The sequence below is a fragment of the Trichomycterus rosablanca genome, chromosome 7, assembly GCF_030014385.1.
Source record: "Trichomycterus rosablanca isolate fTriRos1 chromosome 7, fTriRos1.hap1, whole genome shotgun sequence".
NCBI classification, from domain to species: Eukaryota; Metazoa; Chordata; class Actinopteri; order Siluriformes; family Trichomycteridae; genus Trichomycterus; species Trichomycterus rosablanca.
This window is the reverse complement of record NC_085994.1, coordinates 23,700,974-23,717,362: the sequence shown is the minus strand read 5'-3', so window position 1 is coordinate 23,717,362 and position 16,389 is coordinate 23,700,974. Positions and strand designations below refer to the sequence as shown.

Below are 16,389 nucleotides of genomic sequence, written 5' to 3'. Positions count from 1 at the left end.
GTGTTCACAAAAACACTGAATATTTTGTCTTATTTTACAAAAATACTACCAAACGGAAATGAGAAGGAGTTAAAAGAAAGTAGATACAGTGTATCACAAAAGTGAGTACACCCCTCACATTTCTGCAAATATTTCATTATATCTTTTCATGGGACAACACTATAGACATGAAACTTGGAGTATATAAACTTAGAGGATATAACTTAGAGTAGTCAGTGTACAGCTTGTATAGCAGTGTAGATTTACTGTCTTCTGAAAATAACTCAACACACAGCCATTAATGTCTAAATAGCTGGCAACATAAGTGAGTACACCCCACAGTGAACATGTCCAAATTGTGCCCAAATGTGTCGTTGTCCCTCCCTGGTGTCATGTGTCAAGGTCCCAGTTGTAAATGGGGAGCAGGGCTGTTAAATTTGGTGTTTTGGGTACAATTCTCTCATACTGGCCACTGGATATTCAACATGGCACCTCATGGCAAAGAACTCTCTGAGGATGTGAGAAATAGAATTGTTGCTCTCCACAAAGATGGCCTGGGCTATAAGAAGATTGCTAACACCCTGAAACTGAGCTACAGCATGGTGGCCAAGGTCATACAGCGGTTTTCCAGGACAGGTTCCACTCGGAACAGGCTTCGCCAGGGTCGACCAAAGAAGTTGAGTCCACGTGTTCGGCGTCATATCCAGAGGTTGGCTTTAAAAAATAGACACATGAGTGCTGCCAGCATTGCTGCAGAGGTTGAAGACGTGGGAGGTCAGCCTGTCAGTGCTCAGACCATACGCCGCACACTGCATCAACTCGGTCTGCATGGTCGTCATCCCAGAAGGAAGCTGACGCACAAGAAAGCCCGCAAACAGTTTGCTGAAAACAAGCAGTCCAAGAACATGGATTACTGGAATGCCCTGTGGTCTGACGAGACCAAGATAAACTTGTTTGGCTCAGATGGTGTCCAGCATGTGTGGCGGCGCCCTGGTGAGAAGTACCAAGACAACTGTATCTTGCCTACAGTCAAGCATGGTGGTGGTAGCATCATGGTCTTGGGCTGCATGAGTGTTGCTGGCACTGGGGAGCTGCAGTTCATTGAGGGAAACATGAATTCCAACATGTACTGTGACATTCTGAAACAGAGCATGATCCCCTCCCTTCGAAAACTGGGCCTCATGGCAGTTTTCCAACAGGATAACGACCCCAAACACAACCTCCAAGATGACAACTGCCTTGCTGAGGAAGCTGAAGGTAAAGGTGATGGACTAAACCCAATTGAGCACCTGTGGCGCATCCTCAAGTGGAAGGTGGAGGAGTTCAAGGTGTCTAACATCCACCAGCTCCGTGATGTCAACATGGAGGAGTGGAAGAGGATTCCAGTAGCAACCTGTGAATTCCATGCCCAGGAGGGTTAAGGCAGTGCTGGATAATAATGGTGGTCACACAAAATATTGACACTTTGGGCACAATTTGGACATGTTCACTGTGGGGTGTACTCACTTATGTTGCCAGCTATTTAGACATTAATGGCTGTGTGTTGAGTTATTTTCAGAAGACAGAATATCTACACTGCTATACAAGTTGTACACTGACTACTCTAAGTTATATCCAAGTTTTATTTCTATAGTGTTGTCCCATGAAAAGATATAATAAAATATTTGCAGAAATGTGAGGGGTGTACTCACTTTTGTGATACACTGTACATGGAATGTATGATGGAATGTGCATGACTACCTTTGCACTCTGACCGAGGACTGTCAGCATAAGTACTATTACGAGAGGGTGGAGATAAAAAGCAAACACATGAAGTCTGAACGTTGAGCAAACAGCAGCAAGAGGGATTGCCATCTAATACTTTTAAAGGGTGAGTCGGACCATTTAAATACATGATTATTGATATGGCAGCACATGCATGTTACAGATGTGCATACGTTAGGGTAGCTACCTATCTTTTTGAAATAAAGTTTACTGTTAAAAGTCCCGATTATTACTGATCCTTTAGTTTGGGAACCTTTTTGCTGGCAGTACATCTATGTTCTTTAGCTGAGATCAGTTATCTAAACAAACTTAGCTGTTGGTGTTTGGATTAGCTGTTCATAGTCAGAACGAAACGAATTATGACGCTTCAGTTAATAAATTATATGTCCAAACATTTGTGGAAACTTACGAATTAGCTTGTTGAACAATCCATTTCAAATCCATGTACAACCCCAAATCAGATAAAGTTGAGACAGCATGGAAAATGCAAATAATAAAAAAACACAGAGTTTCTTACATTTACTTTGACATGTATTTGATTGCAGACAGGATGAATGTATTTCATGTTTTATCTGCTCGACTTCATTTCATTTATTAATAAACATCCATTCCTGCATTTCAGGCCTGCAACACATTTCAGTAAAGCATTTACTACCACTGTGTAATGTTGCTATTCCTTTTCACCACACTTAAAAGACATTTTGGCACAGAGGAGACCAAGTGATTTAGTGTTTCAGCTTTTATTTTGTCCCATTCTTCCTGCAAACACGTCTTAAGATGTACAACAGTACGGGGTCGTTGTTGTCGCATTTTTCATTTCACAATTCTCCACACATTCTCTATTGGGGACAGGTCAGGACTGCAGGCAGGCCAGTCCAGTACCCGTACCCTCTTCTTCTGCACCCATGCCTTTGTAATGTGTGCAGCATGTGGTTTTGCATTGTCTTGTTGTAAAATGCATGAACGTCCCTGGTAAAGATGACGTCTTGAAGGCAGCACATGTTGCTCTAAGATCTCAATGTACTTTTCTGCATTAATGCTGCCATCACAGAAGTGGAAATTAGCTTTGCCAAGGGCACTGACACAGCTCCATACCATGACAGACCCTGGCTTTTGGACTTGTTGCTGATAACAGTCTGGACGGTCCTTTTCGTCTTTGGTCCAGAGCACTTGCGCCATTGGCACTGAAATTCCTTTTGATTCCTTGAATTGTGTAATGATATTATGCACTGTAGAGGGAGAAATATGCAAATCCCTTCCAATCTTTCTTTGAGGTACATTGTTTTTAAACATTTAAATAATTTTCTCACACATTTGTTGACAAACTGAAGATTCTCTGATCATCTTTGCTCATCAAAGACTCAGTCTGTCCTGGATGCTGCTTTTGTACCGAACCATGATTACAATCACCTGTTGACATCACCTGTTTGGAATCACATCATTGTTTAGTTTTTCACCTCATTACCAGCCCTAAATTGCCACCGTCCCGACTTTTTTTGGAATATGTTGCAGTCCTGAAATGCAGGAATGGATGTTTATTAACAAATGAAATGAAGTTGAGCAGATAAAACATGAAATATCTCAGGTTCAAACTGTCTGCAATCAAATAAAAGTAAATGTAAGGAACACTGCATATCTATTTTATTTGCATTTTTCATACTGTCCCAACTTTTTCTGATTTGGGGTTGTAGTTTAAAACTCCATAATAATAATCCAGAATTTTTCTTTTCAGTTTCAAATGGATCTGCCTCGCCCCAAGCTCTTCGAATTCCACGGCGTGTATATGACACATTATTTTACCAACAACTGGGAGGAGGTTCAGAACTTCAAAGCAAGACCAGATGACATTCTTATCGCTACGTACCCCAAAGCAGGTATTTTGCACAAGTAGATCTTAGTTGATCCTTTATTTATTAGTTTTCAATTGATCAGGGTCATGGTGGGTCTGTTGGCACCAAGAAGCACTGAAAGCAAAGCAGGAATGCATCCTGGACTGGTCACCAGTTTATCTCAGAGCATTTAGCCGACACTTCTAGGGATGTCCCGATCACGTTTTTTTGTTCCCGATACCGATCCCGATTATTAATTTTGATCCCGATCCGATACCGAGTCTCAAACCGATACTTGTATTTTGTAGATATTGTCTAGATAAGAACTGGATAATACTGTTCACACAGTGCACACTTCAAGTACATTACAGTTATTCACATTAATGCAATGTATATGTTTAACAACTAAATAGCTCTGCAGTGCTGTAGGGAAAAATGCTGCATCCAAGCTATTGCTTAATGTTTTTGTATTTTTACAAAATCAATCAAAATAAGTGAGATAATTACAGTTTTACTTTAAACTTTACATTCGAAGAAAAAAAATCTGTTTAATGCAGTGATGCACTAAAAATGAACAGAAATCTGTGTAGCAGCTTAACTACGAGGCTGAAGTTAGTTACTTATTCGCGGCTTCCGATTCGTTTGGTTACTTATTCGCAGCTTCTTATTTAGCGACTGAAGTTGGTTCCTTATTCACAAAGGGAGCGTTCGCCATGGATATTTGCTGCACACTTTATATTTTACCGACATAAATCAACTAAATGAAGACGTGAACATAATTTTTTTGGCTGATTCTCATCGTGATATTGTCAATGTAAAAATGTGATTCAAATATAATGAAAATATTTACTTTGTAAAATATTTTTTCAATTCATTCTTTCAGGCTGCATTTTCACTGTAAGGAAAATCTATTGTTATTCAGAAGCATACTGGTGGCATAATTCATGTCGGGCCAGACAAATAACAAATCCATTATACAGAACTGGTCCCTCTCTGTAAGAAAAAGTTGATTTTAGACTGGCCCAAGTTCATTTTATACCTAAAATCTAACTGCCAACATGGCACACTCAGCAATGTGCACATGAAAATTGATTCAAAGGGGCAATTTCAGAAGCATACTGGTGGCATAATTCAAGTCGGGCCAGACAAATAACAAATCCATTATACAGAACTGGTCCCTCTCGTAAGAAAAAGTTGATTTTAGACTGGCCCAAGTTCATTTTATACCTAAAATCTATAGCCAAAATGGCACACTCAGCAATGGTGCACATGAAAATTGATTCAAAGGGGCAATTTCAGAAGCATACTGGTGGCATAATTCAAGTCGGGCCAGAAAAATAACAAATCCATTATACAAAACTGGTCCCTCTCTGTAAGTAAAAGTTGATTTTAGACTGGCCAAAGTTCATTTTATACCTAAAATCTATAGCCAACATGGCACACTCAGCAATAGTGCACATGAAAATTGATTCAAAGGGGCAATTTCAGAAGCATACTGGTGGCATAATTCAAGTCGGGCAAGACAAATAACAAATCCATTATACAGAACTGGTCCCTCTCTGTAAGAAAAAGTTTATTTTAGACTGGCCCAAGTTCATTCTATACCTAAAATCTAACTGCCAACATGGCACACTCAGCAATGGTGCACATGACAATTGATTCAAAGGGGCAATTTCAGAAGCATACTGGTGGCATAATTCAAGTCGGGCCAGACAAATAACAAATCCATTATACAGAACTGGTCCCTCTCTGTAAGAAAAAGTTGATTTTAGACTGGCCCAAGTTCATTCTATACCTAAAATCTAACTGCCAACATGGCACACTCAGCAATGGTGCACTTGAAAATTGATTCAAAGGGGCAATTTCAGAAGCATACTGGTGGCATAATTCAAGTCAGGCCAGACAAATAACAAATCCATTATACAGAACTGGTCCCTCTCTGTAAGAAAAAGTCGATTTTAGACTGGCCCAAGTTCATTTTATACCTAAAATCTATAGCCAACATGGCACACTCAGCAATAGTGCACATGAAAATTGATTCAAAGGGGCAATTTCAGAAGCATACTGGTGGCATAATTCAAGTCAGGCCAGACAAATAACAAATCCATTATACAGAACTGGTCCCTCTCTGTAAGAAAAAGTTGTTTTTAGACTGGCCCAAGTTCATTCTATACCTAAAATCTAACTGCCAACATGGCACACTCAGCAATGGTGCACTTGAAAATTGATTCAAAGGGGCAATTTCAGAAGCATACTGGTGGCATAATTCAAGTCAGGCCAGACAAATAACAAATCCATTATACAGAACTGGTCCCTCTCTGTAAGAAAAAGTTGATTTTAGACTGGCCCAAGTTTATTCTATACCTAAAATCTAACTGCCAACATGGCACACTCAGCAATGGTGCACATGTAAATTTATTCAAAGAGAAAACAAATTAGACAACCAAGTTAACCAAAAAGAAGAATTCTCTCCCTGTAAGCAATTTTTTAAATTGTATTACTTGAGAGAACATGGCAATCATATTAAGAAGTTGCAATCTTTGCCACTGTCTCCTGGGGGCCCTTCACTGTATACAGCCTACTTGTTCATGTGACGAACGCAAGTCGCATATGCGTTAAACAGCTTTTAATGAGCAGAACCACGAACAAACATGGACTAGTGAACACTGACTAGCAGTAATTTAAAAATAGGCACAAATGTAGACCACAACAATAACCAGTACAAACAAACACAAACGGAAACCACCACAGTAAGTAGCAAAAGAAAAAACAGGATAGAGGAGTAGGCCTATTTGGAAACACAGGTAAAGTGAAGAGCGCAAACAACGGGGCGTGGCAGCACACAGCACACGGTGACATACTGGCAGAAGAAAGCAAAAATATAAAGTCTTGTGCACTTTTAGACATGTTGCCAGTAAGTTACTGTAGTTCAAATTTACAGTACCATAACTGTATTTTACTTTTTCAGTAACTTGATCTTACTGTAATTGCATTTTACAGTAACATCACAGTAAAAACGTAGGTTAACTGTACAGTACTGTAATTATTTGTTAAATTCTTATTATTTAATTCAAATTTTAGAAACTGTAAATTATACTTATTTTAATTATATCTTACACAATACTACTATTTAATCCACACAGACACAATTGTTGCAAGATATCAAATTGTTAATTTAAAGCACTGCAAATGCTTAAAGCACAGAATTTCCTTAAAAATATTCTTACTTTAATCCATGCAACTTTCAAAATGCATTTAAAACATATTTAAAAAAACACAATGTACATTACTTAACATGTATAGTGATGTTCTTATATGTTAATTTCAAGCATGTCTATGGTTTAAGTTTAAGTCTATTAAGTCTCTTACATTAGTTCAGAACTGTTCAAGTCAGGTCACAAAGGTCACAGGTGCTACACAGTGAAGGGAAAAAAAGTTTAAAATCACAGTAAAATTACAGAGGTACAATTTTTGTAATGTAAATGTTTTGCATAATTTGTTAGCTTAGATTATGTTTTGTATATCGGTCTACATATATATATATAACTACTGAATAAGAATATTTAGGGTACAGCAAGACAACAGTATACTTTAACTGTTTATCAGCAATCATTTTTAAATTTCTAATTCTAAAATATACACTGTTGGTAAAAAAACCCGTAAATAAAAGTATTAACTGTCAATACTGTACAAAGAGGCATAACTCACCTTTTTTTCTCTTTTCGATCCATGGTACGTATGGTTCGACTGGTTTATGTTTTGGACACGGTTATTACAGGTTTATTATTATAAATATAAATAGAAGAAATTAAAGATGTGATGCTTCAGGCCAGCATGTGGAAGAGTCCTAAAAGAGTTCATCTGTTGATGACCCTATACACATGGACTGAACCAAACATTAGGGTAACATCTCCCGATTTGAGATTTTTTTAAATATATATATTAAGTTACTGTAAGTCGTGAATGGAAGTTAAAAAAAAAGAATGAAAATGAAAATAAATTATATATTTTTATGTGTATATACTGTATATTTAGTTAAAAAAGATTAAAACACACTCTGGAGGCCCCCCTGAAAGGAGGTGAGATCTCCTTCATCTTACTCAAAGGGGTGTTACCAACCATAGTTGTCATGACAACCTGTGACCTTTGTGACCTGACTTGAACAGTTCTGAACTAATGTAAGAGACTTAATAGACTTAAACTTAAACCATAGACATGCTTGAAATTAACATATAAGAACATCACTATACATACAGTGGGGTCAAAAAGTATTTAGTCAGCCACTGATTGTGCAAGTTCTCCTACTTAGAAAGATGAGAGAGGTCTGTAATTTTCGTCATAGGTACACTTCAACTATGAGAGACAAAATGAGAAAAAAAGATCCAGGTTATCACATTGTAGGATTTTTAAAGAATTTATTTGTAAATTATGGTGGAAAATAAGTATTTGGTCAATAACAAACAAGCAAGATTTCTGGCTCTCACAGACCTGTAACTTCTTCTTTAAGAAGCTCTTCTGTCCTCCACTCGTTACCTGTATTAATGGCACCTGTTTGACCTCGTTATCTGTATAAAAGACACCTGTCCACAGCCTCAAACAGTCAGACTCCAAACTCAACCATGGCCAAGACCAAAGAGCTGTCGAAGGACACCAGGAAGAAAATTGTAGACCTGCACCAGGCTGGGAAGAGTGAATCTACAATAGGCAAGCAGGTTGGTGTGAATAAATCAACTGTGGGAGCAATTGTAAAAAAATGGAAGACATACAAGACCGTTGATAATCTCCCTTGGGGTCAAGATCTCATCCCGTGGGGTCAAAATTATCATGAGAACGGTGAGCAAAAATCCCAGAACTACACGGAGGGACCTGATGAATGACCTGCAGAGAGCTGGGACCAAAGTAACAAAGGCTACCATCAGTAACGCACTACGCCGAGAGGGACTCAAATCCTGCAGTGCCAGGCGTGTCCCCCTGCTTAAGCCAGTACATGTCCAGGCCCATCTAAAGTTTGCCAGAGAGCATATGGATGATCCAGAAGAGGATTGGGAGAATATCGTATGGTCAGATGAAACCAAAATGGAACTTTTTTGGTAAAAACTCAACTCGTCGTATTTGGAGGAAGAAGAAGAACCCAAGAACACCATACCTACTGTGAAGCATGGGGGTGGAAACATCATGCTTTGGGGCTGTTTTTCTGCAAAGGGGACAGGGCGACTGATCCGTGTATCGTGAGATTTTAAGCCAAAACCTCCTTCCATCAGTGAGAGCATTGAAGATGGAACATGGCTGGGTCTTCCAGCATGACAATGATCCCAAACACACTGCTCGGGCAACGAAGGAGTGGCTCCGTAAAAAGCATTTCAAGGTCCTGGAGTGGCCTAGCCAGTCTCCAGACCTCAACCCCATAGAAAATTTGTGGAGTCCGTGTTGCCCAGCGACAGCCCCAAAACATCACTGCTCTAGAGGAGATCTGCATGGAGGAATGGGCCAAAATACCAGCTACAGTGTGTGCAAACCTGGTGAAGACTTACAGGAAACGTTTGACCTCTGTCATTGCCAACAAAGGTTATGTTACAAAGTATTGAGTTGAACTTTTGTTATTGACCAAATACTTATTTTCCACCATAATTTACAAATAAATTCTTTAAAAATCCTACAATGTGATTTCCTGGATTTTTTTTTCTCATTTTGTGTCTCATAGTTGAAGTGTACCTATGATGAAAATTACAGACCTCTCTCATCTTTCTAAGTAGGAGAACTTGCACAATCAGTGGCTGACTAAATACTTTTTGACCCCACTGTAATACATAAAACATAAACAAGTTTCATTCACTGAAAATCAGTACAATCATTTAATAGTAATACTATGCTAGTAATTTTACTTACAAAAAATATATAGTGTCTGAACAATGTCAATATATGACATTGAACAATATATTCTGTTCTATAAATTCTACAGTACTGTTTAAAATACAAATTTGTGCTGACATTATTTGAAATGTATGAATTAACATGAATTTTGTACATGTTAAGTAATGAACATTGTGTTATTTTAAATGTGTTTTAAATGCATTTTGAAAGTTGCATGGATTAAAGTAAGAATATTTTTAAGGAAATTCTGTATTTTTGCGCATTTTTGTTGAAGTGCTTTAAGCATTTGCAGTGCTTTAAATTAACTATTTGATATCTTGCAACAATTGTGTCTGTGTGGATTAAATAGTAGTATTGTGTAAGATATAATTAAAATAAGTATAATTTACAGTTTCTAAAATTTGAATTAAATAATAAGAATTTAACAAATAATTACAGTACTGTACAGTTAACCTAAGTTTTAACTGTGATGTTACTGTAAAATGCAATTACAGTAAGATCAAGTTACTGAAAAAGTAAAATACAGTTATGGTACTGTAAATTTGAACTACAGTAACTTACTGGCAACATGTCTAAAAGTGCACAAGACTTTATATTTTTGCTTTCTTCTGCCAGTATGTCACCGTGTGCTGTGTGCTGCCACGCCCCGTTGTTTGCGCTCTTCACTTTACCTGTGTGTCCAAATAGGCCTACTCCTCTATCCTGTTTTTTCTTTTGCTACTTACTGTGGTGGTTTCCGTTTGTGTTTGTTTGTACTGGTTATTGTTGTGGTCTACATTTGTGCCTATTTTTAAATTACTGCTAGTCAGTGTTCACTAGTCCATATTTGTTCGTGGTTCTGCTCATTAAAAGCTGTTTAACGCATATGCGACTTGCGTTCGTCACATGAACAAGTAGGCTGTATACAGTGAAGGGCCCCCAGGAGACAGTGGCAAAGATTGCAACTTCTTAATATGATTGCCATGTTCTCTCAAGTAATAAAATTTAAAAAATTGCTTACAGGGAGAGAATTCTTCTTTTTGGTTAACTTGGTTGTCTAATTTGTTTTCTCTTTAAATAAATTTACATGTGCACCATTGCTAAGTGTGCCATGTTGCCAGTTCGATTTTAGTTAGAAAATGATCCTGGGCCAGTCTAAAATGAACTTTTTCTTACAAAGAGGGACCAGTTCTGTATGATGGATTTGTTATTTGTCTGACCCGACTTGAATTATGCCACCAGTATGCTTCTGAAATTTCCCCTTTTAATCAATTTTCATGTGCACCATTGCTGAGTGTGCCATGTTGGCAGTTAGATTTTAGGTATAGAATAAACTTGGGCCAGTCTAAAATCAACTTTTTCTTACAGAATGGGACCAGTTCTGTATGATGGATTTGTTATTTGTCTTGCCCGACTTGAATTATGCCACCAGTATGCCTCTGAAATTGCCCCTTTGAATCAATTTTCATGTGCACCATTGCTGAGTGTGCCATGTTGGCAGTTAGATTTTAGGTATAGAATAAACCTGGGCCAGTCTAAAATCAACTTTTTCTTACAGAGAGGGACCAGTTCTGTATGATGGATTTGTTATTTGTCTGGCCCGACTTGAATTATGCCACCAGTATGCTTCTGAAATTGCCCCTTTGAATCAATTTTCATGTGCACCATTGCTGAGTGTGCCATGTTGGCTATAGATTTTAGGTATAAAATGAACTTGGGCCAGTCTAAAATCAACTTTTTCTTACAGAGAGGGACCAGTTCTGTATAATGGATTTGTTATTTGTCTGGCCCGACTTGAATTATGCCACCAGTATGCTTCTGAAATTGCCCCTTTGAATCAATTTTCATGTGCACCATTGCTGAGTGTGCCATTTTGGCTATAGATTTTAGGTATAAAATGAACTTGGGCCAGTCTAAAATCAACTTTTTCTTACAGAGAGGGACCAGTTCTGTATAATGGATTTGTTATTTGTCCGGCCCGACATGAATTATGCCACCAGTATGCTTCTGAAATTGCCCCATTGAATCAATTTTCATGTGCACTATTGCTGAGTGTGCCATGTTGGCTATAGATTTTAGGTATAAAATGAACTTGGGCCAGCCTAAAATAAACTTTTTCTTACAGAGAGGGACCAGTTCTGTATAATGGATTTGTTATTTGTCTGGCCCGACTTGAATTATGCCACCAGTATGCTTCTGAAATTTCCCCTTTTAATCAATTTTCATGTGCACCATTGCTGAGTGTGCCATGTTGGCAGTTAGATTTTAGGTATAGAATAAACCTGGGCCAGTCTAAAATCAACTTTTTCTTACAGAGAGGGACCAGTTCTGTATGATGGATTTGTTATTTGTCTGGTTTGACTTGAATTATGCCACCAGTATGCTTCTGAAATTGCCCCTTTGAATCAATTTTCATGTGCACCATTGCTGAGTGTGCCATTTTGGCTATAGATTTTAGGTATAAAATGAACTTGGGCCAGTCTAAAATCAACTTTTTCTTACAGAGAGGGACCAGTTCTGTATAATGGATTTGTTATTTGTCCGACCCGACATGAATTATGCCACCAGTATGCTTCTGAAATTGCCCCATTGAATCAATTTTCATGTGCACCATTGCTGAGTGTGCCATGTTGGCTTTAGATTTTAGGTATAAAATGAACTTGGGCCAGTCTAAAATCAACTTTTTCTTACAGAGAGGGACCAGTTCTGTATTATGAATTTGTTATTTGTCCGACCCGACATGAATTATGCCACCAGTATGCTTCTGAAATTGCCCCATTGAATCAATTTTCATGTGCACCATTGCTGAGTGTGCCATGTTGGCTTTAGATTTTAGGTATAAAATGAACTTGGGCCAGTCTAAAATCAACTTTTTCTTACAGAGAGGGACCAGTTCTGTATTATGAATTTGTTATTTGTCTGGCCCGACTTGAATTATGCCACCAGTATGCTTCTGAAATTGCCCCTTTGAATCAATTTTCATGTGCACTATTGCTGAGTGTGCCATGTTGGCTATAGATTTTAGGTATAAAATGAACTTGGGCCAGTCTAAACTCAACTTTTTCTTACAGAGAGGGACCAGTTCTGTATAATGGATTTGTTATTTGTCTGGCCCGACTTGAATTATGCCACCAGTATGCTTCTGAAATTGCCCATTTGAATCAATTTTCATGTGCACTATTGCTGAGTGTGCCATGTTGGCTATAGATTTTAGGTATAAAATGAACTTGGGCCAGCCTAAAATCAACTTTTTCTTACAAAGAGGGACCAGTTCTGTATAATGGATTTGTTATTTGTCTGGCCCGACTTGAATTATGCCACCAGTATGCTTCTGAAATTGCCCCTTTGAATCAATTTTCATGTGCACTATTGCTGAGTGTGCCATGTTGGCTATAGATTTTAGGTATAAAATGAACTTGGGCCAGCCTAAAATCAACTTTTTCTTACAAAGAGGGACCAGTTCTGTATAATGGATTCGTTATTTGTCTGGCCCGACATGAATTACGCCACCAGTATGCTTCTGAATAAAAATAGATTTTCCTTACAGTGGAAATGCAGCCTGAAAGAATGAATTGAAAAAATATTTTACAAAGTAAATATTTTAATTATATTTGAATCACATTTTTACATTGACAATATCACGATGAGAATCAGCCAAAAAAATTATGTTCACGTCTTCATTTAGTTGATTTATGTCGGTAAAATATAAAGTTCAGCCTCGTAGCTTAACTTCAATATAAGAAAATAAGTTACTTGAAAGCATTACAGTAAAACCTGAAATGGAAAGGCTCTTTTGTTATGAAGGAAAGCCAGTTCTTAAAGTGCTTGTATTGTGACAGTGGTTTGATGGACGTTTGTACACGAAGTGAGTGTGTTTTGACCCTTTAGGCCTTCCATAGAACATGAAACAGCGTGCTTGACTCAGCTGTCCGGTGTTCGGTACTGTAACAGAAGTTAATAAAGTGTTCTGCTCCCGACAATATGTGAATATACCGTGTATTTATTTCTTTATTAAACTACATGCATCACTACGTTGTTTCGTAAACCGGTGTGATCCTTGACTCACACACCATATAAACAGTAAAATTCTACAGTAATGAACGCAGCTCTGCTCCCACCGCCTCGTGAAACGCTCGCAGTGCAGACGTTACACTTCACTGTTGGACTTGTTTTACCTTCCAGTTTAAACTATTTCCACACATGCTGACACATGCGGACATGCTGACGTAAAACAAAAGATCGGGATTAAGATCGGGTTTAATAAAGCCGATTCCGATCAATTAAACATGCTGACGTAAAACAAAAGATCGGGATTAAGATCGGGTTTAATAAAGCCGATTCCGATCAATTAAAAAATGCCTTGATCGGCCCCGATGATCGGGACATCCCTAGACACTTCTATCCAAAGCAACTTACACTTCAAGATTAAGGGCTTTGCTCAGGGGCCCTGCAGTAGCAACTTATCAGTGGTGGGGCTTGAACCTGCAATCTTCTGGTTACTAGTCCAGTACCTTAACCACTAAGCAACCATATCACATACTTATTCAAATTCACTTGTTCAATTGAATGGGGGGGGGGGGGGGGGTTCCTCCTACTAGAAGGAACCCTAGGGAAGAATATAAGGATCAAACCAAGGTTCCAAGGTTCTTACTGGGCCTGGGCTGCACTACTGGGCCACCCAAACACCCAAACACTTGCTAAGTATTAAAAAAAAAGCCTTTGTGCTTCAGTAAGATTTAAAAAGAGGGTCACATGATGATGCAGCTGGTAGAGAGGGTGCTTCACAACAACATGGATTTTGAGGGCCTGAGTTTAATAATCAAATATGGGTACAGGGTTGATTGCCCCCAGAGAAGAGTGTGTGAGTGAATATGTGAGAGTGTATTGCTAGGTGTATTGCTGGAGTGCTTCTAGGCAGTCCAGGACTTTATTACAACACTGATTAGGGTAAAGCTGATAGTGAAAACAAATGCCTGGTTTATTATCCTCATTTTTTTTATTTTATTAAGGTACCACTTGGGTCAGCTACATTCTTGATCTGATTTGTTTCCGGGAGACATGTCCAGAGCGTGAAAAGTCCATCCCTGTTTCTGACAGAGTGCCATTTTTGGAGTTCAGCTGCCCACCCGAACCTTCAGGTCTGAAAATAAAGTGACCTTTATATTTTTACAGTGTTATATATAAGTAATTGCACCCTTTCTGAATGGTCCTGTTATTGTATATTTTTTTCTACGCAAAATTATTTCAGATAATGAAACAAAACAAGACATTAAATTATGATATGAGAACTAGTTAAAAAACATTTTTAGAGATATTGACTTACATTTGTACAACCCCAAATCAGAAAAAGTTGGGACAGTATGGAAAATGCAAATAAAATAAAAATGCAGAGTTTCTTACATTTACTTTGACTTTTATTTGATTGCAGACAGTCTGAACCGAAAATATTTCATGTTTTATCTGCTTCATTTCATTAGTTAATATACCTTCATTCCTGCATTTCAGGCCTGCAACACATTCCAAAAAAAGTTGTGACCGGGGCAATTTAGGGCTAGTAATGAGGTGAAAAAACTAAATAATGATGTGATTCCAAACAGGTGATGTCAACAGGTGATTGTAATCATGGTTTGGAACAAAAGCAGCATCCAGGAAAGGCTGAGTCTTTCATAAGCAAAGATGATCAGAGGATCTCCAGTTTGCAGGGGCGGATCTAGAAAAATAGATATAGAAAAATATTTATGGGGTGGCGAGAGGGCGGCAGGTATTTTTGAGGGGTGGCAACATATGGCAGACGTATTTATACTGAATGTAATCACAGTTATCACAGTTTGATGAGAAATAGTATGTACACACTACAAAAGGGCACGGGCTGCCATTTACAAACTCATACAGACAAACTTAATCTCATGCAATCAATGTCTTGCATTTAAGGTTTCATGTGAAACAGTTCATATTAGGAATAAGTGACCATACAATGTGATCTCATTAATAGGAGATAGAAGTATGGTAACACTACTGTAGGTGGGGCATTATCAAAGGAAAGGCATTAAGGTAAGACACAGGTGATGAGTGGCAGATGTGGGAGAGGGAAAGCAAACAGTTTTTGACTGTGTCAGAGTGGCAGCGTTGCAAATTGGCAATAACTTTTCTTTTAATTTGTTGCTGCCAACTCGGGTGGCAGCAGGGGTGGCAAGGCTTTCTTTTAGGGTGGCATTTGCCACCCTATGCCACCCCAGTAGATCCGCCCATGACAGTTTGTCAACAAATGTGTGAGAAAATGATTGAAATGTTTACATGAACCTCAAAGAAATATTGGAAGGGATTTGCATATTTCTCCCTCTACAGTGCATAATATCATTAAACCATTCAAGGAAATTTCAGTGTGTAAAGGCCAAGGGTGCAGCTTAAGCTGAACGCCTGTGATCTTTGATTCCTTAGACGACACTGCATCAAGAACCTCCACACAACAATAGCTGATATAACCACATGGGTGAGGGATTATTTTGGCAAACCTTTGTCAAGCACTACAATACAGAGTTACATACACAAATGCCACTTAAAACTTTACTGTGCAAAAATGAAGCCTTATGTTAACCATGTCCAGAAGCGGCGTTGACTTCTCTGTGCTCTAAGGCATCTAAGACTGACCATCACACAGTGGAAACGAATCAGCATTCCAGCTATTTTTTGGGGAAAATGGACGCCATGTGCTCCGGACCAAAGATGAAAAGGATCATCCAGACTGTAATCAGCTAGAAGTCCAAAAGCCAGGGTCTGTCATGGTATGACAAAAGTACATTGAGATCTTAGAGCAACATGTGCTGCCCTCAAGACGTCATCTTCTCCAGGGATGTCCATGCATTTTTCAACAAGACAATGCAAAACCACATGCTGCACACATTACAAAGGCATGGGTGTGGAAGAAGAGGGTACGGGTACTGACCTGTCCTTAATAGAGAATGTGTGG

General features: G+C 38.5%; 1 protein-coding gene across 1 annotated transcript in view; it reads left to right on the top strand.

The window, feature by feature from the left end:
* Positions 1 to 1,771: 1,771 nt before the first annotated feature.
* Positions 1,772 to 16,389, top strand: part of LOC134318303 (cytosolic sulfotransferase 3-like) — a 39,189-nt gene continuing 24,571 nt past the window's right edge. The window contains exons 1-3 of the mRNA XM_062999157.1: positions 1,772 to 1,849; positions 3,476 to 3,617; positions 14,432 to 14,560. Of these exons, the coding sequence (XP_062855227.1) occupies positions 3,482 to 3,617; positions 14,432 to 14,560 (265 nt within the window). The 5' untranslated portion in view covers positions 1,772 to 1,849; positions 3,476 to 3,481. The remainder of the gene's footprint in view (positions 1,850 to 3,475; positions 3,618 to 14,431; positions 14,561 to 16,389) is intronic.